Here is a 24,572-nt window from a genome sequence, read left to right as displayed (position 1 = left end):
GTTTGAGTAGGCTCTGGGAGTTGGTGATGGACAGGGAGGCCTGGTGTACTGCAGTCAATAGGGTCACAAGTAGTCAGACACAACTGAGCGACTGAACTGAACTGTGGCAATCGCTCTTTGGAATGTGTGTCTACATTAGTCAAGGTTTCCCCCTTGACCTTGGGTTTCTTTCTATAGCTTCTAAGATTCTAGGAAAATGCTAAGACCTCTTTCAGAGTTTAGGTCTGGATTTCCTAATCTTATTCCTTTCCAATTTATTCCAATTCCAATCCCAATCTTATTCCTTTCCAATTTTGTACCAAGGATCTTTTAAATTTTAAATTCATTGTTCTGGTTTATAAAGCTGCCATGTATTTTTTCATTGTAGAGAATATTTCTGTAATATGACTTTGTTTTCGTTGAAATCCTTTTTAATTGCATTCCACCCTCACCAACTGTTCTGCTGGATATTACAGTGAGCCTGTACTTTATCATCCTTCCACACTAGTGTTAACGCCTATTGAACAGTCATAGGTTTACTTCATGAGGACTCATGGAGCTATCACTGTGATCGAACCGTAAGACTTCATGTCTAAACTCGCTACGAAAGTGCCTTTCTCTCTCCCTTGTGTTCGAAGAGAAATACCACTCTGGTTAAATCTTAAGCCACATGTATTTGGGTGACATATTTGCTTTCACTTATATCTAGGCTATTAGACCTGGAGAAGGCAATGGCACCCCATTCCAGTACTCTTGCCTGGAAAATCCCATGGACGGAGAAGCCTGGAAGGCTGCAGTCCATGGGGTCGCTGAGGGTCGGACATGACTGAGCGACTTCACTTCCGCTTTTCACTTTCATGCATTGGAGAAGGAAATGGCAACCCACTCTAGTGTTCTTGCCTGGAGAATCCCAGGGACGGGGGAGCCTGGTGGGCTGCTGTCTGTGGGTCGCAGAGTCGGACACCACTGAAGCGACTTAGCAGCAGGCTATTAGACCAAACATTCCACTGAGTAGGTTACAAAGTAAAATACAAAACTATGTTCAAAACATTGCCTGGAAGCGTAAAATGTAACTCAACACTCACAAAGGGTGGAAACAGTGCTCCTAAGCAGTTTAAAGGAGTGTACAGAACAGGAGGAAGAAAACCCAAAAGCAAAGAAGCATCACGGCTCCTCGAGTGAAAAAGTGGGGGCCCTTAAAAGGACCTTTTGTTGAATACCGGAGAACGTGGACACTCAGCCGCCGAAGCCGTAGAGGGTGCGGCCCTGTCGCTTGAGCGCGTAGACCACGTCCATGGCGGTGACAGTCTTGCGCTTGGCGTGCTCGGTGTAGGTGACCGCGTCGCGGATCACGTTCTCCAGGAACACCTTCAGCACCCCGCGGGTCTCCTCGTAGATGAGCCCGGAGATGCGCTTCACACCACCACGACGAGCCAGGCGCCGAATAGCAGGCTTAGTAATGCCCTGGATGTTATCACGAAGGACTTTGCGGTGGCGCTTAGCGCCTCCTTTGCCCAGACCCTTTCCGCCTTTGCCGCGACCAGACATGGCGTAAACCCAGAAAATCGAAAAAGCCCGACTTGCTAGCCTCGCGATGCACCTTTATACGTCTGTTGGCGGACCGAACTGAGAACCTGAAGAAAGGAGGAGGCGGGAAATCACGCCTTAAGCGGGGGAGGAGAATTGGACCAAAAAAAAAAAAAAAAAAGAGGCCTTCTCTGTTCCTTTGTGCTGTGGTGACTCTTTTGTTACCTTGTTTTAAAACTTTAGCAATTGCTTTTGAATGCGAGCACAAAACACGAATGTTGTGTAAAATATACAGAAAAGGCAGGTAATAAAATAATAATTCACAGATCACTGCTAGTAGCTATTTGGTATTTTGGTGAACAGATAAAAGCACATACTCTTTCAAAGAAAATGTATGCAATGCCATAAATGGCATTTTGGAACCTCCTTGCATGGTTTACATTTTCGTCAATTTCCCTTATTTAAAGAGAAAATGTATTTTTAACGCCTGCTTGTTAACTTTATGAATTCTCTTTTATAGTTTTAACAAACTCCCTAGTAATCAGTGTTTTTGAAAAATATGTTTTTTTCCATTTAGTAAAAATTTACTTCTTCACTGTACTTGGGTATACTATACTGCCATTTCTAACAAAGTGTACCAGAATATGTCACTCCTAAATATCCTTCTTAAGCATAAGAATTATAATGAGCTGATGGTTTTGAGAAAAAGAAAACACAGGAGAAGCTATAAAAACAGAATTTAATACCGAGGCCTTCCCTGGTCGCTCAGATGGTACAGAATCTTTCTGCAATACAGGAGACCTGGGTTGGATCCATGGGTCAAGAAGATCCCCTGAAAAAGGGAATGGCTACCCACTCCAGTATTCTTGACTAGAGAATTCCATGGATAGAGGAGCCTGGCAGGCTACAGTCCATGGGATCACTAAGAGTCGGACACAACTGAGCAGCTAACACATACCATAAGGGAAATTTACATTTATATGAGAAATCTCCATTTGTAAGAGTATCTCCTTCTTTGAGCCAGGAAGAGAAAGATATTAATAACTCACAATAAATTTACCTGAGGAAGGTGCAGGACTTAAATCTGCCACACCTGGTTTACTCTGTGTTTCCTGCTCAATCCCTATAAATGCCACTATCTCCAACATATTTTGTATTTAGATGAAGATGATATTTAAAGTAGTGGTTCAAGCCACTTCTGGGAGTTTTACTCAGTTCCCCTCTGTGTATTCTATGTATACATCAGACATACATGGTATTAAACTTGTTTTTCTCTTGTAAATCTGTTTCTTATTACAGGAAGCTCTCAGTCACAGAATGAGTGAAACTAATATATTCATATAAACAATTGAAATAGCATAGATAAAGGTCTGGGAGTAGAGAAGTTTTTAAAAACCACAAAAACAACTTTGGGGAAAGACATTTTCTGAGAACTTAAGAAATTTGTATCATTGCTACTGCTGCTGCTAAGTCGCTTCAGTCGTGTCCGACTCTGTGCGGCCCCATAGATGGAAGCCCACCAGGCTCCTCTGTCCCTGGGATTCTCCAGGCAAGAATACTGGAGTGGGTTGCCATTTCCTTCTCCAATGCATGAAAGTGAAAAGTGAAAGTGAAGTCGCCATGTTGTGTCCGACTCTTAGTGGCCCCATGGACTATAGCCTACCAGGCTCCTCCATCCATGGGATTTCCCAGGCAAGAGTACTGGAGTGGGGTGCCATTGCCTTCTCCATTTGTATCATTGAGGGCTCCATAATTCTCTGTCCTTAATGCTGGCCCCTGTCCAGAGTCCCTGCCTTCTTCCAAATTGTTGCTATTTAGTCACTCATTTGTGCCGAACATTATTGTGACTCCATGGACTATAGCCAGCCAGGCTTCTCTGTCTCTGAGATTTCCCAGACAAGAATACTGGAGTTCGTTGCCATTTCCTTCTGTAGGAGATCTTTCTGACCCAGGGATCGAACCTATGTTTCCTACATTGGCAAGCTGATGTTTCCTACATTGGCAAGCTGATTCTTTAACACTGAGCCACCAGGGAAGACCAAATTACTGGTCCCCCAAATCTCTCAATCTCTTTATTATTCCACCATGTCATTAATATTCATCAATCCTGAATATTCATTGGAAGGAGTGCTGCTGAAGTTGAAGCTCCAACACTTTGGCCACATGATGTGAAGAAGTGACTTACTGAAAAAGACTCTGATGCTGGGAAAGATTGAAGGTGGGAGGAGTCATTTCAACTGAAATGACTGACTGAGAGACAGGAGGAAACAAACTACAAGTGTCAGATTTTTGGTTTCCCTGATAGGTCGGTTTGTGAAGAATCCCCTTGCAATGCCGGAGACCCTGATTCAATTCCTGGGTCAGGAAGATCTCATAAAGAAGGGATAGGCTACCTGTCCCAGTATTCTTGGGCTTCCCTTATGACTCAGCTGGTAAAGAATTTGCCCGCAATGCAGGAGACCTGGGTTTGTAAGATCCTGGAGAAGGGAAAGGCTACCCACTCCAGTATTAGGCCTGGCGAATTCCATGGACTCAATAAGTCAATCAGTTCAGTTACTCAGTTGTGTCGGGCTCTTTGTGATCCCATAACCTCATGTCCATTGAGTCAGTGATGGCATACAATCATCTCGTCCTCTGTTGTCCTCTTCTACTCCCACCTTCAATCTTTCCCAGCATCAGGGTCTTTTCCAATGAGTCAGTTCTTCACATCAGGTGGCCAAAGTATTGGAGTTTCAGCTTCAGCATCAGTCCTTCCAATGAATATTCAGGACTGATTTCATTTAGGATGGACTGTTTGGATCTCCTTGCATTTCAAGGGACTCTCAAGAGTCTTCTCCAACACTATAGTTCAAAAGCATCAATTCTTCGGCACTCAGCTTTCTTTATAGTCCAACTCTCGTATCCATACATGACTACTGGTAAAACCATAGCTGTGACTAGATGGACCTTTGTCGGCAAAGTAATAGCTGCTTCTTAATATGCTGTCTAGGCTGGCCATAGCTTTTCTTCCGAGGAGCAAGTGTCTTTTAATTTCATGTCCATGTATAGTCAATGGGGTCGCAAAGATTTGGACACGACTCAGCGACTTTAAATGTAAATTGAGACCCTGTAATCTCAAGACAAACTCTTCTCCTCTCTTAACTATCTAGAAGAATTCAAAATTGGAGTTTCTAGGCTTCCCTAGTGGTTCAGATGGTAAAGAATCTGCCTTCAATGCAGGAGACCTGGGTTCCATCCCTGGGTCAGAAATGTCTCCTGGAAAAGGAAATGGCTACCCATTCCAGTATTCTTGCTCAAAGAACTCTATGGGATGGAAAATCCCATAGACAGAGGAACCTTGTGGGATGCAGTCCATGGGGTCACAAAGAATCAGACATGACTGAGCAATTGAAACTTTTACTTTCCCAGAATTATTACCAGAGAAAAATTTTGAGTCCCTCAATTACATGGTAGGGCAAACTAATTATCCAGTATTTGCTTTTTCTCTTATTGTTCTGTGAATTACCCTGTTGTACTTGGAAGCTGTTATCTAATTCCTTAGCTCAGAATGGCATATAAACTTCATTTTACATTCTTTTTTTGAACTTCCCGCGTGTGTGGGGTTTCCATATGTATGAAATTCAATTTGATCTTACTTCTGTTAATCTATCTCATCATGTCAATTTGATTATTAGACCTGTAAAAGAACCTCGGAAGGGTAGAGGAAAATTCTTTCTCCCCAATAATACACAAAAAAATCTAATATGGGAAGATACTGCCCAATGCTTGCATAGTAGTCCAGTCTGCAGAGAGGGAAATTAACGTGAAGACCAATTTCAAGAACAAAGTTTAACTAATACTTTCATAAATCTTCTGCCACTCAAACTGAAGTGTACCTCTTATGAAGGTTTTGCAGCATAAATTATGGAATTCTTTAGGATCTAATTGAAAGAAATATCTAAATTATTTTGGCAGGATTTTTGGAAAGTTGTGTTATCTCCATTTTCAAATACAAGTTTTATTTTCTTTCTGATTGTGTAGATAGTAAAGAACAGTAAGTGCTTCATCCAATGAAATTGGATTAATAGTCCATTACAGTCCATAGAATTCTCCAGACCAGAATACTGGAGTGGGTAGCTGTTCCCTTCTCCAGAGGATCTTCCCAACCCACGGATCAGACTCTTCCTAACACAGGGATGGAAGCCAGGTTCTCCCATATAGCAGGTGGATTCTTTACCGGCTGAGCCACAAGGGAAGCCCAATTTTAAAAGCTCAGTTAATATGTGGAATTATAAGTAATGACATATCACACTTGAAAATTTTATTTAAAACACAATTTATATTCATATATCAACTATTTGATTACACGTTCATTGATTAACATTAATAATAAAGGCAATATTTTAACAGTGTGATGGTCCTTGTTGTGGGGAATAGAAATGATGCAAGAAGGGTTACTTCTTGCATGATCAACATCAATAACTATAACCATAGCATATTTTATTATTAAAACATGAAGATCTCATAGGCCTTCCTTGGAGCCGTAGCATTTATTCTCGAGAGTTCTAGTTCTGAGATATAGCTGTTTAAAACTTACAGACTCAAATAATGCACATGAGTTTTTAAGAGGAAAAAACTGAATAATTAGATTCACTGAAATCAGAATTCGATTCTTCCAACATCAAATAAATTTAAATTAAAAAGAAAAAGGAAACCTCCCGATTGTTTGTTGTGGTCACTGTTATTTCAAAGAATATTATTTACATGTGATTGCAGTTGAGATTTAAATATAGGAAATAAAAATATTTCAAGAGACTCAGAAAATTTATTCCAGAGGACTAGGAATGAGATAGTAATTCCTTTCATTAAAATGTATTCATAATGAAAACTAGATTACCTGGTGTGGAGAATTGAAGGCCCTCTTTAGTTAGTATAGTTACTATAGTATAGTTAGTATGACTTGATCTGAGAGCAGGGTGAGTGATGATAGTGGGGGAAAAGGGGAACAAGAATCAATGACAGCATTAGGACTGTAAGAACCTGGTTTGCAGATTTATCTTATAAATGTGATTTACAATGCCGACCTTGTCTATTTGTTAAGGCACATCTTCCTAATGGATGAATAATTGATGTCTTTTACTTCACTAGCATTGATGTAAACAGCCCACTATAAGGTGTATTCTTTGCCTGAAGCTACTTGAAACAAGTATTTTACCTTGCTGGGTTTATTCTCATTTAGGAGGGTGAGTGGTGCGCCCTAAGATTCAACTGAAATAGGAGGGGAGCTAGGCCCGTCATATGGTCCTAAGGTTTTGTTTCAGATAGCCATTTTACCTTGTAAAGGAATCACAAAAGGACGTTAATTCTGCCCTCATACCTTGCTATCCGAAACAATGTGAATCTGAAAGTACAGCTCGTTTTGCTGATAAAGTGGGTGGCTCTGAAAAGAGCCTTTTGGTTTGAACAGGTTTGAGTTCCAAGCAATGCCAGGCTTCTACTTGCCCTTGGCCTTGTGGTGGCTCTCGGTCTTCTTGGGCAGCAGCACCGCCTGGATGTTGGGCAGGACACCACCCTGAGCGATGGTGACTTTGCCCAGCAGCTTGTTGAGCTCCTCGTCGTTGCGGATGGCCAGCTGCAGATGACGCGGGATGATGCGGGTCTTCTTGTTGTCCCGGGCTGCGTTGCCCGCCAGCTCTAAGATCTCGGCTGTCAGGTACTCCAGCACCGCCGCCAGGTACACCGGGGCCCCGGCCCCAACCCGCTCGGAGTAGTTACCCTTGCGGAGCAGCCGGTGCACTCGGCCCACGGGGAACTGGAGCCCGGCCCGCGAGGAACGGGTCTTGGCCTTTGCACGAGCCTTGCCTCCTTGCTTGCCACGACCAGACATGATGAGAGTATAAACTCACCAACATAAAATATACGTGTATACAACCAGACCTATCTTATTTATAGTCTTTACTGGGCGCGAAAATAACGGTGGACCATTGGCTAAAGCTGCAGTTTCACCTAACCCAATGAAACCGTGAGTTTGAAATACGCTTCTTTTAATTGGACAAAACTATTATGTGACGTTTCCAGCATTCACCACCAATCAGACGCCTGGCATTACTCCCTGCCTCCTTTAAGAAGCTGGGAAGTAAGCGCATTCTTACCGCTTCTCTTTTCTTCCTGTTGCTTTTGGGTTGTTTGGCAGTAAACTCCCGGCCATGCCTGAACCCTCGAAGTCCGCTCCGGCCCCGAAGAAGGGCTCCAAGAAGGCAGTGACCAAGGCGCAGAAGAAGGACGGCAAGAAGCGCAAGCGCAGCCGCAAGGAGAGCTACTCCGTGTACGTGTACAAGGTGCTGAAGCAGGTCCACCCGGACACCGGCATCTCGTCCAAGGCCATGGGCATCATGAATTCGTTCGTGAACGATATTTTCGAGCGCATCGCTGGCGAGGCGTCGCGCCTGGCTCACTACAACAAGCGCTCGACCATCACATCCAGGGAGATCCAGACGGCCGTGCGCCTGCTGCTTCCCGGAGAACTGGCCAAGCACGCCGTGTCTGAGGGCACCAAGGCCGTCACCAAGTACACCAGTTCTAAGTGAGCCGGCCCGCCATGGAGTGATCGGTAAGGCTTGGCCTACACCCCAAAGGCTCTTTTCAGAGCCACTCAATCTTCTAAAGAGAACTGGCACTAACTTTATTCAGTAGGTGTTTCTTATATGCTATTAAGTAATAAGTTCCGGTTTTTTGTTTTCCCTTAAACAAGAGAAATTTACTTGTCACAGTTGTAGAAGGCAGAAGTCCAAGACTGCTGTTAATAGGGGTGGTTTCTTCATAGGCTTCTCTTTGGCTTCCAGGTGGCCATCTTTTCTGTCTTCACTAGGTATTCTTTCTGTTCACATTTCCTTTGATCTTGTTAGAAATTGCTTTCTCTGTAATGTAGATGGTGCTGCAGCAATGCTGGAGGTGTTTTTATGTGTTTATGTCGAGAAAGGTCAAGTTCATTATCAGACAAATGTAAAGAAAACAAAATAGCGTTTGTCCCAAAGCAAAATCAGCTCTCCTTTACGTCTGAAGTTGACAAAAGATTTCGTTGACCATGGCTTGTCCCCTGCATCCTTAATTTTAACGTGTGTGTGCCTGAGTAGAGTTCCTTGGAACACAGTAGGAAAGTTACAAATCGCATTATCCACTTACGTTTTCTTTGTGGAGCGCTGCTGTCTTTCTTCCCTTTTCCCTGAGTTAAATTTGCCAAGTATTAAGTTAAAAAGGCAAAAGCAAAACAAACGGAAGTGAGAATCTAATTACAGATCAGGCGGGTGCCACATTTCGTCGATAGCCAATCCAGACGCTGCGCGCGCACTTTGAAATTTACTAACTGTCGCTTGTGACTCCATCCTAACGGGAGAGTTCCGGGCCAAGCGGCTTTATGGGAAAAACTCTGCCATTTTCTCCAAACCCTGGTTTCTTTCTCTTTCCAGCATGTCTCTGGGATTTACTTTTGCTGTATTAGTTGGAATAAATTTTTTAAAAATAGAGGACTGTTCTCCCATCCTCAAAGGAAGGTAAAATTCCATCTCTTCATTTTAGGCCCTTAGGAATGGCATATTTAAAACTATTTTGGTCTTTACCCAGAATCAAGGTGGCAATGCTTCCCCCTAACAGCATGTTATTCTATCAAGTGACCACTTGATAAAAAAAGGACCATTTGTTCATACTGCATATGAAAATGTATAGGTGACCTAACATTTAATTTGCAATATGCCAAGACATAAATGAGTAGCCACGAAAAGTTTCTTAAGACTAAAGTCTTACTATGTGGAAAACTACTCGAAATCTTTGCTTAAGACCTCACATTCAGAATTAATAGGTATAACCTACATCTTTGGAAACTATTATTTTTTTTCCCACTAGGTGACTTATAATTTCAACTTTCTGACTTTTTATATTAGGCATATTAAAAAGAATAATTTTAATTTTAATTTAATAATTTAATAATAATTTTAATGTAGGTTTTATTAAAACACAGACAAAATATTTCCCAGAGGGTTTCCTCTTGTGCTTAGAATGAAGAAAAATATCCATTAATTAAAGATATTTTTTCAATATGTTTTAATTCTTTAAAAATGACTTTATATCCTGTCTGCTTTAATTGTGAAAATAATGCAGAATATAAAATTAAGAGTATAGGCATGGCCTGTTCATGCATAAAATGACAATGTTCACTATAAAGTTATACCTTAATACTAGGAATATGTATATGTGATGTGAATCTGGAGTTGCAAATATAGGTCAAATATATCAGTGTCTTTTACTAATTAGTTCTTGTGGAACAGTGTTTTGAGAATGTGAGGTGACATGTTACATGGCAGAGAAGAGTGAAGTTATCAGCTCAAGAAAAGAGTCTGATTTGAAAAAATTTTATTTTGGGAAAAGATGAAGAACTTTCAGTGAAAAGAGTAACAGGCCCTTAGCTTTTGAAAATACATTTTTTTAAGTTTGTTATGGCAGTGTTCTAAGTTCTCTAAGGCAGCCGGGCATCACACAAAGCAGTCTAACATAAATCTTGGTCTGGAGATTTCCACCTCTACTCAGGAATCTAAAGTCCTTGAAGAGGAACTAATTACAAGTTTGAGACAAAGGAAATCCTGATGGGTGTACAACATGTATGTTGACTCAACACAAGGATGGTCTCCCATGTCTGGAGTAACAATAGAGTTAAGACAAGAGAGGCAAGAAAACCTGAAAGTAGTGCCAACTTGAGATTTAAGAACAGTTTTATAGTCATCCACTGGAATAGTTTGGTATATAAAAAGCCATGAATCCATGATAATAAGCAATTGGAGCAAATACTATATAATGAGCTGAATAAGAAGTTTACATGGTGTGTCACACTATTCATATTTTCCCAACTCTTTGTGCCCTATGTCATGGAGATGAGTTATCTTCTTCACCTGAAGGTGCCTGGCCTTGCATTCTTAAGGTTTTATTGTACTTATATGAGGGGAAACTTAACCTCCTGTGATGCTATAGGATGAAGTCTCAAAAAAGATCTTCCTGAGAATCTCACTGATGCTTTGTTCACTAAAATTTCATTTCAGGAGAGCAAATTGCATTTTAATGACTTCCATTCTTAGAAATCCATCCAAACTCTAATTCCCAAGGCAGTCTTAAATTATCCTGTGTATCAGCTTCTACCATAGCCATCCCCAACACTGTGCATGTGTGCTCAGTCACTTCAGTCATGGAAATTGGATATATCTCAAAGAAGTTCGTGCTGTATTTGAGTCAAATCTTTTGAACGTTAGCATTTCATCTGGCTCTATATTTTTGCAGAGTTCACACCAAAGAGCTTAACACTTAACATTCAAACACCTTCACCTCACTATCAAGGACATTTTTATCAAAGCTATCACCTCTGTAATCACATATTTTTCCCTGAAACTTTGACTTATGCCTTGTTTTCCAGAACTACATCCATCACTTCACGATCCTGCTGAAGCCATCAGTGCAATTAAACTCATCAGAGTACTCAGAACAACGTCCACTATGGATTCTTCACGTCTGTCATCCTGACAGTCCTCCGATACATTTTCATTGGATCCAACATCTTGGTGGAGGAAAATCCCTGAACACTATCCTGACTTCTTAAGGTGGAATGCTTATCTCTTTAGGCTACATGAGACTGTAGCTGTTGCTTCCTTCAAACCTAGTGTTAAATTTTGGCAGTGACCATACTGTGGGACATAGACTTCTAAAAGCTACAAACCATGACTTTGAATAGTTTTTCAGTTGTAATTTGATGGAGTTAAGAAATATAATTGAAGAACATATGCCATTTATCTGTATCATGTGCTGCTGCTCTAATGTTCCAGACTTCAGTCCATCCTATGTAGGAAGGTGAAAGCTTGCAATAGTCCTTTAAGGCCACTCTCATTCCATATCTATTTTCTAGATGCAAAGAGACGGGGAGTATTTTGTCTAAATAGCTAGAGGATCAATGACAGAGTCAGTTTTTAAGCCTCATGGTAGTGGCCATCACTATAAAAATGTTGTTATTTTGTGGTCTTCTTTCAAAACAAATAAATAAATGGAGATGGGCCATTTGTATTTGTTTTAATAGTGAAAAAGTTGCCATTCTTTACTTGGGGGAAAAAAAAAGTTTGTCCTTCTTGTCCCCAAGAACAGAAAAGAAAAAAAAGGGCAGTTTATTATTTTTTTCTTGGTGAACACTGGTCCAGCTCTCTTTAGAGGGTCCTGTAGCCCTACTCTTATCATCATTCAATTAATAACTTTTGCCTTTCCTGTGGGAAACAAGCATGTATAGCAAAGTCTGCCTGTTGATTATAATACTGAAATTAAAAAATCAAAACTGAAACCTGTTTCTAACTTTTCCAAAAGACAGTGTTCGAAAATTACAACTTAAATTCACATAGTGCTTGTACACAGACTGTATTTCATCTGTTGGAAATGTGTGCCAATTTGCTGTTAAATCATGCTACCAAGGAGCAGAGAGAAACCTGCCCACTGAAACTGCTGTGTGAGACATGGAATTATATCTCTTATCTGACCATCATTTCTGCCTTGAAAGTGGTAATGAAATTGACCAGAGGTCCCTCCCTGAAGCAGCAGCCCAGCTGGGAAGACCCTTTATATTCATTTTCCTAGAGGGTCAGCAATTCAGATTTCCCCAAGTGAAAGGCTTAAACTTTCACTCTGGATGAAACCTGAATGCTGTTTATTTGCAATGGATGCTAAACATTAACCTATTCTTTTTCTTAGTTTCTTTTGTCCTCCTCATTCCAAAGGACCAAAACTAGGCCTAGTCCAGGGAAGGGAATCATGAGGTCCTGATTTCTATGGCCTGTTCTACTTAAAGGAAGGCAGCTTTAATGGGGAAAAATCCTCCCGCCTATCAAAATGTAACCATATTTAGGGATAGAGTCTTTAAATAGGTAATTAAATTAAAATGAGGTCATTGGAGAGTGATTGGGTCCTGATCCAGTATGACCAGTGTTCTCTTAAAAAAGGAAATTTGGACACAGACAGGCATAGAGGGAACATATGTGAAGACAGAGGGGGAAACATGGCCATCTATGCTAAGGAGAGGGCCTAGAACCCATCCTTCCCTCATGGCCCTCAGAAGGAAGTAACCCTTCTGGCACTTTGATCTCAGACTTCTAGATTACAGAAGAATGAGAAAACAATTTTCCATTTTTTCAACCACCCAGACACCCAGACAGGAATACCTTGTTAATGGCAGTGGTGAAGGCAAAAGTGAAGTTGCTCAGTCGTGTCCAATTCTTTGGACCCCTTGGACTGTAGCCTACCAGGCTCCTCCGTCCAAGGGATTTTCCAGGCAAGCATATGGGAGTGGGTTGCAATTTCCTTCTCCAGGAGATCTTCCCTACCCAGGGACTGAACCCGTGTCTTCCTCAATGTAGGCAGACGCTTCAACGTCTCAGCCACCAGGAAATCTACCAGTAACAGTAACATAGCAGCCAGTAACATAAATATAATGCTACAATCCCAGTCCTCTGTCTCTTTACCTGTAGACCAAAGATACTATTAGCACGTATCTCCTTAGATTGAAAAAATAAAAAAAAAGAAGAAAAATTAAATAATGCACAGTATCTGAAGATAATATACACTTAACACATGGCAGCCAATAATTAACGTGACTTTTTCCCCCTGTATGCCAAAAGCAAGATGTAAATGCCATATAATTTACTCCTTGAAGGCAGATCTTTGAGTAAAGAGCCATAACATAAACGCTGACATTCAGTCATCCTGTAAATGACAAAATATTAGAGCAAGTTAAATAAAAAACATCCAGATGTATAAGGAGATAAAGTAAATGAAATATATGACAATAAAATGCTAAAGATGGAAAAACTGAATAGTTTACCAAAGCAGGTCATTTTGATATTCTGAACTAATAAGAGTATACCTGAAAGCAACCTAAACAGGTAGAAGTAGCATAGGCCCCAGAAAACCATTTGAGACTGAAGTTATGCCAATACTTGCTAGCTGGATATATTGGATTTTACTTTAGTGAACCCGTGTGTATGATCAGGCCACACAAGATGGCTGTTCTCTTGCTCTCTGTACATTCCTTGCTTGAACAGCCCCTGCTTTCCATCATCCCACTCATAGGACTGACCTTTTGTCTTAATCATAGAAATTAAACTTCTTAAGTGCTTGCCCCCTGTTCCAACAAGTAATTGTTGTATTCTTAGAACAGAATAGCTTTAGCATGCTGGGTTAATAAAGAGAACACTTGATGGTTGTTAACCAAAGGAACTGTTGAAGGAGATCATCTGTTGGTTTCCCTGGTAGTTGATGAGCTCACATGACATCCATTCCCACTGTAATTGTTACACCTCGCCACTCTACCCCCATGAAGACTGCTGCCTTGTCCTGTTTCAGACCTGTAAATACCCTAGCCAATAAACTGTTGATGTCTCTGTTGCTGTCTCCAGATATTTTCTTTGGTCTCAAGGTTGGGGGATTATAGGACTTGCAGGGCTACAGAGTATAGCCTAACACCATGATTCTCCTGTAAAATGGAGATAATAATGCAGCCCCAGTTTTCTTAGGACTTTATGAGATGATATACACTGCTTCCAAGTGTGTTCTTGGAAGCTGGATGAGGTCCACAAATGTTACTATGAAAGAGACATTACATAGATTTTTTTTCCTTTCAACAAAATAAGTAATTATTTAATTTAAGAATTAAAAGTATAATAAATGTTTCACCACAGAGTGATCTTCTCTAGGTCATACAGTTTTATATTTTCTGAGTTAGACATCAGATCAGTCGTTCAGTCGTGTCCAACTCTTTGCAACCCCATGAATCGCAGCACGCCAGGCCTCCCTGTCCATCACCAACTCCCGGAGTTCACTCAGATTCACGTCCATCAAGTCAGTGACGCCATCCAGCCATGTCATCCTCTGTCGTCCCCTTCTCCTCCTGCTCCCAATCCCTCCCAGTATCAGAGTCTTTTCCAATGAGTCAACTCTTCACATCAGAGGGCCAAAGTACTGGAGTTTCAGCTTTAGCATCATTCCTTCCAAAGAAATCCAAGGGCTGATCTCCTTCAGAATGGACTGGGTGGATCTCCTTGCAGTCCAAGGGACTCCCAAGAGTCTTCTCCAACACCACAATTCAAAAGCATCAATTCTTCGGCGCTCAGCCTTCTTCACAGTCCAACTCTCACATCCATACATGACCACAGGAAAAACCATAGCCTTGACTAGACGAACCTTTGTTGGCAAAGTAACGTCTCTGCTTTTGAATATGCTATCTGGGTTGGACATAACTTTCCTTCCAAGGAGTAAGCGTCTTTTAATTTCATGGCTGCAGTCACCATCTGCAGTGATTTTGGAGCCCAGAAAAATAAAGTCTGACACTTTCCACTGTTTCCCCATCTATTTCCCATGAAGTAATGGGACCGGATGCCATGATCTTAGTTTTCTGAATGTTGAGCTTTAAGCAAACTTTGTCACTCTCCTCTTTCACTTTCATCAAGAGGCTTTTGAGTGCCTCTTCACTTTCTGCCATAAGGGTGGTGTCATCTGCATATCTGAGGTTATTGATATTTCTCCCGGCAATCTTGATTCCAGCTTGTGTTTCTTCCAGTCCAGCATTTCTCATGATGTACTCTGCATAGAACTTAAATAAACAGGGTGACAATATACAGCCTTGACAAACTCCTTTTCCTATTTGGAACCAGTCTGTTGTTCCATGTCCAGTTCTAACTGTTGCTTCCTGACCTGCATACAAATTTCTCAAGAGGCAGATCAGGTGGTCTGGTATTCCCATCTCTTTCAGAATTTTCCAGTTTATTGTGATCCACACAGTCAAAGGCTTTGGCTTAGTCAGTAAAGCAAAAACAGATGTTTTTCTGGAACTCTCTTGCTTTTTCCATGATCCAGTGGATGTTGGCAATTTGATCTCTGGTTCCTCTGCCTTTTCTAAAACCAGCTTGAACATCAGGAAGTTCACGGTTCACATATTGCTGAAGCCTGGCTTGGAGAATTTTGAGCATTACTTTACTAGCGTGTGAGATGAGTGCAGTTGTGCAGTAGTTTGAGCATTCTCTGGCATTGCCTTTCTTTGGATTGGAATGAAAACTGACTTTTTCCAGTCCTGTGGCCACTGCTGAGTTTTCCAAATTTGCTGGCATATTGAGTGCAGCACTTTCACAGCATCATCTTTCAGGATTTGGAATAGCTCAACTGGAATTCCATCACCTCCACTATCTTTGTTCATAGTGATGCTTTCTAAGGCCCACTTGACTTCACATTCCAGGATGTCTGGCTCTAGGTCAGTGATCATACCATCGTGATTATCTGGGTCGTGAAGATCTTTTTTGTACAGTTCTTCTATGTATTCTTGCCATCTCCTCTTAATATCTTCTGCTTCTGTTAGGTCCATACCATTTCTGTCCTTTATCGAGCTCATCTTTGTATGAAATGTTCCTTTGGTATCTCTGATTTTCTTGAAGAGATCCCTAGTCTTTCCCATTCTGTTGTTAGACATATAGTGTCTTAATTGAATAGTACATTAGTTAACTAGTATTTTTTTTCACAGCTGTACTAAGTACCATTGGGAGCATGGAAATTTATTGTAAGTAGTATGTAGACTTTGGTATTTAAAATGTTGAAACAGAGAATGAAAATATCATTCTGTTTTCTACTCTCTTTAAATCTTTCTGATTAAGTAACTGGGGACGTGTTAATTTGGTGCTGGTAGGTCTTCAAGGCCTAACACATATTAATCCTTGCTCCCTTCCCTGATTTTTCAATGTCATAACAAAGAACAATTTTCAGGCTCAAAGTGCATGCTCTTGTTCAATCACAGCTGACTCTTTGCAACGCTATAAATTGTAGGCCACCAGGCTCCTCTGTCCATGCAATTTTCCAGGCAAGAATAATGGAGTGAGTTGCCATTTCCTCCTCCAGGAGATATTCCTGACCCAGGGATCCAACCTTGAATCTGAATTCTTACCACTGCACTACCTGGGAAGCCAACTAGTAGGCAGTAAATAGCATATAACTTAAGTTGAATAACATATGTGGGCTTCCCTGGTGGCTAAGTGGAATTGGCCTGCATTGCAGGAAATGCTGGTCCGATCCCTGGGTCAGGAAGATTTCCCTAAGAAGGAAATGGCAACCCACTTGTGTTCTTGCCTGGAAAATCCTATGGACAGAGAATCCTGGCGGCCTACAGTCTGTTTGGTCACAAAAGAGTGGGAAACAACTTAGTGACTAACAGGCAACCACTGGGAGATTGAACCGCCCTCTGGGAGAAACAGTGGAAACAGTAGCTGACTTTATTTTGGGGGGCTCCAAAATCACTGCAGATGGTGATTGCAGTCATGAAATTAAAAAACACTTACTCCTTGGAAGGAAAGTTATGACCAACTTAGACAGCATATTAAAAAGCAGTCATTACTTTGTCCACAAGGGTCCGGTCTAGTCAAGGCTATGGTTTTTCCAGTAGTCATGTATGGATGTGAGACCTGGCCTATAAAGAAAGCTGAGTGCCAAAGAATTGATGCTTTTGAAGTGTGGTGTTAGAGAAGACTCTTGAGAGTTCCTTGGACTGCAAGGAGATCAGTCCTGGATGGTCATTCGAAGGACAGATGTTGAAGCTGAAATTCCAATACTTTGGCCACCTGATGCAAAGAGCTGACTCATTTGAAAAGACCCTAATGGTGGGAAAGATTGAGGGCAGGAGGAGAAGGGGAGGACAGAGGATGAGATGGTTGGATGGCATCACCAACTCAATGGACATGGATTTGGGTAGACTCCGGCAGTTGGTGATGGACAGGGAGGCCTGGCGTGCTCTGGTTCATGGGATCGCAAAGAGTCGGACAAGACTGAGCGACTGAACTGAACTGGGAGAAAAAATGCCATCCTGCTACTCTCCTTCAGGTCTCAAAGACTGCCTTTTCATTTAGAATTTCTCCCTTATTACAAAGGGGAGAAAAGGTAAAGAAATGAGTGAAATGAACTGTGGAGCTGACTCAGAAAAGAAACTGACATGTTCTAGATTTTTCCCTTATAGAATCTGACCATGTAAAAAAGTGAACAGTAGTGCCATTACCAAAAGGGGTGAAACCTTTAAACTTAAGAACATGCAGCAGCACCTAACTACATGAAAAATCTAAAGGTAGGACAACCTGCTTCTATGCGTGCTCAGTCATTAAGTCGTGTCCAACTCTTTGCGACCCCCATGGACTGTAGGCCGCCAGACTCCTCTATCCATAGGATTCTGCAGGAAACAATACTGGAGTGGGGTGCCATGCCCTTCTCCAGCGGATCCTTCCAATCAAGGCCATCTCCCTGCGGCTCCCGCATTACAGGTAGATTCTTCGCCTCTAAGCCACCGGGGAAGCCCAATACTGCTTTTACCTACTTCTAAAGTTACATCAATTAAGTGCCAGTTCTCTTTGGAAACCGTGGATGGCTCTGAAAAGAGCCTTTGGAAGTGCTGGAGTCTGATCAAGCAGCCAGTGGCTCACTTGGAGCTGGTATACTTGGTGACGGCCTTGGTGCCCTCAGACACGGCGTGCTTGGCCAGTTCTCCGGGAAGCAGCAGGCGCACGGCCGTCTGGATCTCCCTGGATGTGATGGTCGAGCGCTTGTTGTAGTGAGCCAGGCGCGACGCCTCGCCAGCGATGCGCTCGAAGATGTCGTTGACGAAGGAGTTCATGATGCCCATGGCCTTGGACGAGATGCCGGTGTCCGGGTGGACCTGCTTCAGCACCTTGTACACGTACACGGAGTAGCTCTCCTTGCGGCTGCGCTTGCGCTTCTTGCCGTCCTTCTTCTGCGCCTTGGTCACTGCCTTCTTGGAGCCCTTCTTCGGGGCCGGAGCAGACTTGGCTGGCTCCGGCATGACTGACAATAATTACAAGATCGCAGGAAAAAGACAAAAGGATCTCCCAGCACGTCCATTTTATAATGCAATATGCAAATTAGATTTTGTAACGCTCTATGTCTGATTGGCGAATACTCGTTGTGACATCACATTCAATTTTGTCCAATGAAAACGCTCATTTTAAGGACCTACCCTTTACTCTGCAACATTAACTGCAACTTTACCCAATGGAATAGCTTCTTTTTCGCGCCCAACTGCAGCTATAAAATGTGCACTTTTCTTTCACTTTAGTGCCTTCGGCTGTAGTCTTGAAGAGTTGTAGTATGTCTGGACGTGGTAAGCAGGGCGGCAAAGCTCGCGCCAAGGCCAAGACCCGCTCTTCGCGGGCCGGGCTCCAGTTCCCCGTAGGCCGAGTGCACCGCCTGCTCCGCAAGGGTAACTACGCTGAGCGGGTCGGGGCCGGGGCCCCGGTGTACCTGGCGGCGGTGCTGGAATACCTGACAGCCGAGATCTTAGAGCTGGCGGGCAACGCGGCCCGGGACAACAAGAAGACGCGCATCATCCCGCGTCACCTGCAGCTGGCCATCCGCAACGACGAGGAGCTCAACAAGCTGCTGGGCAAAGTCACCATCGCTCAGGGTGGTGTCCTGCCCAACATCCAGGCGGTGCTGCTGCCCAAGAAGACCGAGAGCCACCACAAGGCCAAGGGCAAGTAAGGCGTCAAGAGCCACGCCTTCCAAACCAAAGGCTCTTTTCAGAGCCACCTACGTTTTCTGCTGAGGAGCTGGGACAGTAGTATTAACCTTAGTCTGCTACGTTGCTTCAGTAGTGTCTGACTCTTGCGTCCCCATAAACGGCATCCTTACCAGGCTGTCCTGTCCCTGGGATTCTCTCGGTTGCCTGCCATGTACTGCAGTCAGTCATCAGGGTCTTCCGTCCTCCGTCCGCTGTCAGTGCTAGTTTTACCGTCTATCTCTTGGTAGCAAGAAAATGGGAATTATTTACGCAAGGAGAGCGGGAATAGATCTACGGATGGAATATTCTCTTGGAGAGCGGAGATAGTGCACAGCTGTTTCCAGAGATCTCTGGGTGGCTCTGAAAAGAGCCTTTGGGGTTTGCTTCTCAAGCGTCAACTTTCTACTTCTTCTTAGGAGCCGCCTTCTTCGCCTTTGCAGCTTTGGGTTTTGCTGCCTTAGGCTTGGAGGTTTTGGGTTTCGCCGCTTTTGGCTTCACTGCCTTGGGCTTCGCGGGGCTCTTAGCAGCCTTCTTTGGCTTTGCCGCAGTTTTGGCCTTCTTGGGGCTCTTGGCCACTTTTTTGACACCAGAGGCCGCGGGCTTTTTCGCCTTCTTAGGCGTCTTCTTAACGGCTTTCTTTGCTCCTGCAGCCTTCTTGGGTTTCTTAGGGGTGGCCCCTGCGGGTTTCTTCGCTTTAGCAGCCCCTGCTTTCTTGGCTTTGGGCTTGGCTTCCCCGGCAGCCGCCTTCTTGTTGAGCTTGAAAGAGCCGGAAGCCCCGGTGCCCTTGGTCTGCACCAGGGTGCCCTTGCTCACCAGGCTCTTGAGACCCAGCTTGATGCGGCTATTGTTCTTCTCCACGTCGTAGCCACCGGCTGCTAGCGCCTTCTTGAGCGCAGCCAAAGAAAGGCCATTGCGCTCTTTGGAGGCGGCGACAGCCTTAGTGATCAGCTCGGAAACTGGGGGCCCGGTAGCCTTGCGCTTCGCCGCTCCACCGCTCGCGGTCTTCTTGGTTGCTTTCTTCTTGGCAGGAGACTTCTCCACCGGCGCCGGGGCGGCCGTTTCTGCAGGAGCGGTCTCCGACATGGCGAAAGGAGAACCTGCTAGAAGGAGAGAGACTCAAATTCCAAAGAGCAAGTTTTGCAATGCCGTCTTGCTCCGGCCCGGGCTTATATAAGTCGGTGCTGCCCTGTGATTGGTGGAGCGTCCGATCCACCGCCCTCAGGCAGCCGTTTGTCGTGGTTGGACTCCCAAACTGTGTTTGTTAGTCCCCAAAATTTGATTAAATGTTAAAAACAGTGGTACATAATTTGACTCTTTGAAGGTTCAAAGGAGGAAAACAGCCTCCAATTTCACATACTTGTTTGTGTTTTTATGACTCACGCGCAGTTAATGAAAAATATTTTTAAAAATCCCTTCAGCTTTTCCTATAGATTTACCGGACTTAAGGCATCGAGCTACGTAGTTGCATATTGCAATAAAGTTTTAGTAAGTATCTAGTGAATGTTTTTTAAAAGGCTTTGTTGCCAAGTTCGGCCTTCGATTTTTGCAAGAGGAAAGACACTAGGTTCCTTGATTTTGCTTAAACTTTGCTTCGAACGGCAGCAAGTAACACAGGTGCAGGACGGCCAGTTGCCTACAGCCACAAATTAAGCACATAGATTTTACTTTAAAAACCGGTTTTGCCTTCCAAGGAGTTTCCAGGTGCCAATATCTTTAGAGAATGGGATTTCGCGGCTCGGTCTAGTTCTGTGGTCAAAATGACTTCTTCCCTGAGGAATAGAAATTGCTTTGGCTTCAGAATCCAATGACAGGTCTTCAAATTCAAACAAATTTAGTATGTTTTTGATTGCAAAGCTTTCTCCCTTTAATTTGTAAGCAAATCCATTAAAATAAGAAGAAAGAAAATGTCTTAACCCAGAGACGTATTTTAGGAAAAAACTCTGAAATGTGCTAAAAATTATTCAAGGGCTTCCAGCAACACCGGAAAGGCTGTTTAGATGACATGGGTCTCTCTCCGTCTTTCAGAAGCTGTTTTCCTCCTTTGGAACTTCAGCACTTTCCACTGCTCTCCCTCAAACTCCATCTCCACCAACATTTAACAAATTGAATGGTCAGGAACCCCTTCTTTTGTAGGACCTCAGTGTGGATATTTTGCATATTTAATGAAGATAGACCTGTATCTTTCAGTGAAATAATTGGCCTCTGACTACAAGTGTGGATTGGATAGTAAGGGAGTGAGTGGAGGTTATAGAAGTTTAAGAGAATTCAGGAAAACATTAACATCCAAGGGACCTGAGGCAGTGACTGTGAAGTGAAATGGAGGGTGATGTTTATTATTTATTGGGAGGGGGAAGCTTGGAGAGGATTTTGTCCCTGGATGCAATGATGATTAGGGTCTCTCATGCATTCAACAGTCAGTTCTTGTGAAAACCTGTAGGCTGACATGCTTCATGTCTTCAGGGGTTCCTGGAGTTGAAACTACAGCCTACTATGGCCAAATCTAGACAGTGGCTTATTTTTGTATGGCCAAGCTAAGAGTTTCTCTATATTTTAAGAATATTTTAAAGATGTAACAGAGACCATATGTTACCTGCTAAACCTAAAATATTTACTTTATGGCTTTCACGGCCTTGAATTCCTCCTCAGATAGTTCATGTTATTCTTACAGGTCTGCCCTTTTCAGAATTATGTAAACCCAGATCTAAAGAAAAGATCTTAAGAAAATGACTCAATCAAGCATTTCCCACTGTTTCAATCACGAAACTTTCAGAAAACTTGGGAACGCTGGCAGTGGGGGGGTGTCTGCTTTACAAAAGGAGGGGGGCATAATACAGCTAACATTCATTGAGCATTTATAGTCTTAGTATGGCCTACAAACTAATTCACTTGCCACATTTTACAACTGTTGTAGGTGAGTCCCAGAGAGAAGCTGAGTAACTGGGCAATTGACTGCTGTGAATCTCGAACCTCGACCACTATTTCTTCCTGCAACAGGGAGACAGGAGACACATTATCTGAAGTTGTATGGTACTACTTGGCAAAAGGTGGGGGGAAAGCGCTTCATTTGTCATTACAGAACTGTCCGCAGAAAGCACTGGTTAACAAGGAATGGGCCACTTCTTCAGTCACTTCCTTTAGCCAAGGATTAAACATTATCACTTTAAAAAAAATGCTTCTCCTAGAAAGTTTGAGTGACTAGGAGCCCAGGATACAGCCACTTCTACATAGTATTGACGTGGTACAATAATATTTGGGTCCACGAAACGTTTCACTTAAAATTCATGCCGTTTTTCATTTGCTGGTAATATGTATACTCGACAAGGAACAGCTCCTTTCTGGTGACAATTGAGGGGCTCTTAAAAGAGCCTTTGGGGATAGGTATGTGTTAGCTAGAGGAGCCACAAAATTTATGCTCTCTCCCCGCGGATGCGGCGAGCAAGCTGGATGTCCTTGGGCATGATAGTGACGCGCTTGGCGTGGATGGCACACAGGTTGGTGTCTTCGAAGAGCCCCACCAGATAGGCCTCGCACGCCTCCTGCAGCGCCATCACGGCCGAGCTCTGGAAGCGCAGGTCAGTCTTGAAGTCCTGCGCGATCTCGCGTACCAGCCGCTGGAACGGCAGCTTGCGGATCAGCAGCTCCGTGGACTTCTGGTAACGGCGAATCTCACGCAGAGCTACCGTGCCAGGCCGGTACCGATGCGGCTTCTTCACGCCGCCGGTGGCCGGCGCGCTCTTGCGGGCCGCCTTGGTGGCGAGCTGTTTGCGCGGCGCCTTGCCGCCGGTGGACTTCCGAGCCGTCTGCTTAGTGCGAGCCATTGGTAAGTAGTGCCAACCGCCTAACACTGATGTGAGCGCTCGGCCGTCCCAAAATATATAGCGAACCTCGCGTCTTGATTGGACAATAGACTGCTGCTCTCTCGCTTACCCCGCCCTTCCACGCCCATTCTTTCTGGGTTTAGGAAGCATTGTCCCGCCTCTACTTCGGACACTAGGATTACGTGGTGAGGAAATATCGTTGGCTTTCAAAAAAACCCTGCAGGATGTATCCAAATTCTTAAATTTGTCGTCTAGAGCTGGGGTCCCCAACCTCCGGGATCTAAATGTCTAGTGATCTGAGGTGGAACTGATGAAATAAAAGTAAGAATAAAGTGTGCTAGTCTCTCAGGAGTGTCCGAATCTGTGATGCCATGGACTGTAGGCTACTAGCCTCCTCTGTCCATGGGATTTTCCAGGCAAGAATACTCAAGTGGTTTGCCGTTTCCTACTCCAGAGAAATAAAGTGCACAATAAATAGTCGCTCTTCAGTTGCGCAGCCGTGTCCCTGCTCTTTGCGACCCCATTGACTACGGCATGACAGGCTTCACTGTTCTTCACTATCCCTTGGAGTTTGCTCAAATTCATGTCCGAATCAGTGATACCATCCAACCATCTCATCTTCTGTCGCCCCCCTTCACCTCCTGCCCTCAATCTTTCTCAGCATCAGGATCTTTTCCGATGAGTGGGCTCTTCGCATGACGTGGCCAAACTTGGAGCTTCTAATATGCTTAAATCATCCCGAAACCATCCTCCCACCCAGGCGCGTGGGAAAACTGTCTTCAAAATCGGTCGCTGCCGCCGAAAAGGTTGCGGACAGCTGGCCTAGACAAGTGTCTTGCATTTTAGATATAAGATGTCATGATTTGACAAGCTTGAGTAAGTTGAAAGGAGTGTTTAAGTGGAGGCCATTAAGTTAAAGTCAACCCAGCCACTACGTTCTGTTCCAGAACTCTTATAGCTTAGTAAAACGGAGCTTAGTTACCTTTTTCCTTAAACTTCTTGTGTTATTGCTAGCCATACTGCTTCGTGAGTATTTACCCTTTAAGTGCGAGCAGTCAACACAAGGTTATTTTGCCTAGCTTATAAGAAACGACATCAAACGAAAACCTGCCACTGTTGTTGACCGGAATACTGACGGAGAACTGGAGCCTTGACCATACTCAAATTATTTTTCAGACATCAATCTTCCCCACACAACCTAACGACTTTAGCGCCTACAGCTCTTTACCAGAGTCAGTGGGTGGCCCTAAGAAGGGCCTTTAAGGTAGGGTGATTAAATGCACCTTTAACCGCCGAAGCCGTAAAGGGTACGTCCCTGGCGCTTGAGCGCGTACACCACATCCATGGCGGTAACAGTTTTGCGCTTGGCGTGCTCGGTGTATGTGACCGCGTCCCGAATCACATTTTCCAGGAACACCTTCAGCACCCCACGGGTCTCCTCATAGATGAGACCGGAGATCCGCTTCACGCCACCACGACGAGCCAGACGACGAATGGCGGGCTTGGTGATGCCCTGGATGTTGTCACGAAGAACCTTGCGGTGGCGCTTAGCACCCCCTTTCCCGAGGCCCTTACCGCCCTTGCCACGACCAGACATACCTGCACCCACAGTCGTTACGACGCCGTAGCTCGCCAAGGCCGTGTTTTATATAGTGATG

General features: G+C 43.7%; 6 protein-coding genes across 6 annotated transcripts; 2 read left to right on the top strand and 4 right to left on the bottom strand.

The window, feature by feature from the left end:
* Positions 1 to 1,153: 1,153 nt before the first annotated feature.
* Positions 1,154 to 24,529, bottom strand: LOC113881716. The gene is made up of 4 exons (XM_027524782.1): positions 24,226 to 24,529; positions 23,024 to 23,029; positions 22,586 to 22,952; positions 1,154 to 1,558 (listed from the first exon to the last, which is right to left on the bottom strand). Exons 1-4 carry the CDS (start codon positions 24,509 to 24,511, stop codon positions 1,216 to 1,218), a joined length of 1,002 nt encoding a protein of 333 aa, XP_027380583.1. The 5' UTR covers positions 24,512 to 24,529; the 3' UTR covers positions 1,154 to 1,215.
* On the bottom strand, positions 6,918 to 7,412 carry LOC113881679 (histone H2A type 1-D). Its single transcript, XM_027524749.1, has one exon. It carries the CDS (start codon positions 7,370 to 7,372, stop codon positions 6,980 to 6,982), a length of 393 nt encoding a protein of 130 aa, XP_027380550.1. The 5' UTR covers positions 7,373 to 7,412; the 3' UTR covers positions 6,918 to 6,979.
* Positions 7,595 to 13,940, top strand: LOC113881692 (histone H2B type 1-N). Its single transcript, XM_027524762.1, has 2 exons — positions 7,595 to 8,095; positions 10,940 to 13,940. The coding sequence occupies exon 1, from the start codon at positions 7,692 to 7,694 to the stop codon at positions 8,070 to 8,072; it is 381 nt and encodes a 126-aa protein (XP_027380563.1). The 5' UTR covers positions 7,595 to 7,691; the 3' UTR covers positions 8,073 to 8,095; positions 10,940 to 13,940.
* Positions 17,939 to 18,424, bottom strand: LOC113881698 (histone H2B type 1). The gene has a single exon (XM_027524767.1). It carries the CDS (start codon positions 18,377 to 18,379, stop codon positions 17,999 to 18,001), a length of 381 nt encoding a protein of 126 aa, XP_027380568.1. The 5' UTR covers positions 18,380 to 18,424; the 3' UTR covers positions 17,939 to 17,998.
* LOC113881681 (histone H2A type 1) lies at positions 18,666 to 19,205 on the top strand. Its single transcript, XM_027524751.1, has one exon. The coding sequence runs from the start codon at positions 18,685 to 18,687 to the stop codon at positions 19,075 to 19,077; it is 393 nt and encodes a 130-aa protein (XP_027380552.1). The 5' UTR covers positions 18,666 to 18,684; the 3' UTR covers positions 19,078 to 19,205.
* Positions 19,481 to 20,389, bottom strand: LOC113881656 (histone H1.5). Its single transcript, XM_027524729.1, has one exon. The coding sequence runs from the start codon at positions 20,177 to 20,179 to the stop codon at positions 19,499 to 19,501; it is 681 nt and encodes a 226-aa protein (XP_027380530.1). The 5' UTR covers positions 20,180 to 20,389; the 3' UTR covers positions 19,481 to 19,498.
* Positions 24,530 to 24,572: the final 43 nt, after the last annotated feature.

The sequence above is a fragment of the Bos indicus x Bos taurus genome, chromosome 23 (genome assembly GCF_003369695.1).
Source record: "Bos indicus x Bos taurus breed Angus x Brahman F1 hybrid chromosome 23, Bos_hybrid_MaternalHap_v2.0, whole genome shotgun sequence".
NCBI lineage: Eukaryota > Metazoa > Chordata > Mammalia > Artiodactyla > Bovidae > Bos > Bos indicus x Bos taurus.
The sequence above is the reverse complement of the archived record's forward strand: the minus strand, read 5'-3'. Positions and strand labels throughout refer to the sequence as shown.

Excerpts from the sequence above, each read along its gene's own strand:
- LOC113881681 (XM_027524751.1), top strand. The coding sequence starts at position 18,685 with ATGTCTGGACGTGGTAAGCAGGGCGGCAAAGCTCGCGCCAAGGCCAAG.
- LOC113881698 (XM_027524767.1), bottom strand. The coding sequence starts at position 18,379 with ATGCCGGAGCCAGCCAAGTCTGCTCCGGCCCCGAAGAAGGGCTCCAAG.
- LOC113881692 (XM_027524762.1), top strand. The coding sequence starts at position 7,692 with ATGCCTGAACCCTCGAAGTCCGCTCCGGCCCCGAAGAAGGGCTCCAAG.
- LOC113881716 (XM_027524782.1), bottom strand. The coding sequence starts at position 24,511 with ATGTCTGGTCGTGGCAAGGGCGGTAAGGGCCTCGGGAAAGGGGGTGCT. Across the intron at positions 1,559-22,585 it reads CTCTTCGAAGACACCAACCT|TCGGGCTTTTTCGATTTTCT; the intron begins GTGTGCCATCCA and ends GAGGCTAGCAAG.
- LOC113881679 (XM_027524749.1), bottom strand. The coding sequence starts at position 7,372 with ATGTCTGGTCGTGGCAAGCAAGGAGGCAAGGCTCGTGCAAAGGCCAAG.
- LOC113881656 (XM_027524729.1), bottom strand. The coding sequence starts at position 20,179 with ATGTCGGAGACCGCTCCTGCAGAAACGGCCGCCCCGGCGCCGGTGGAG.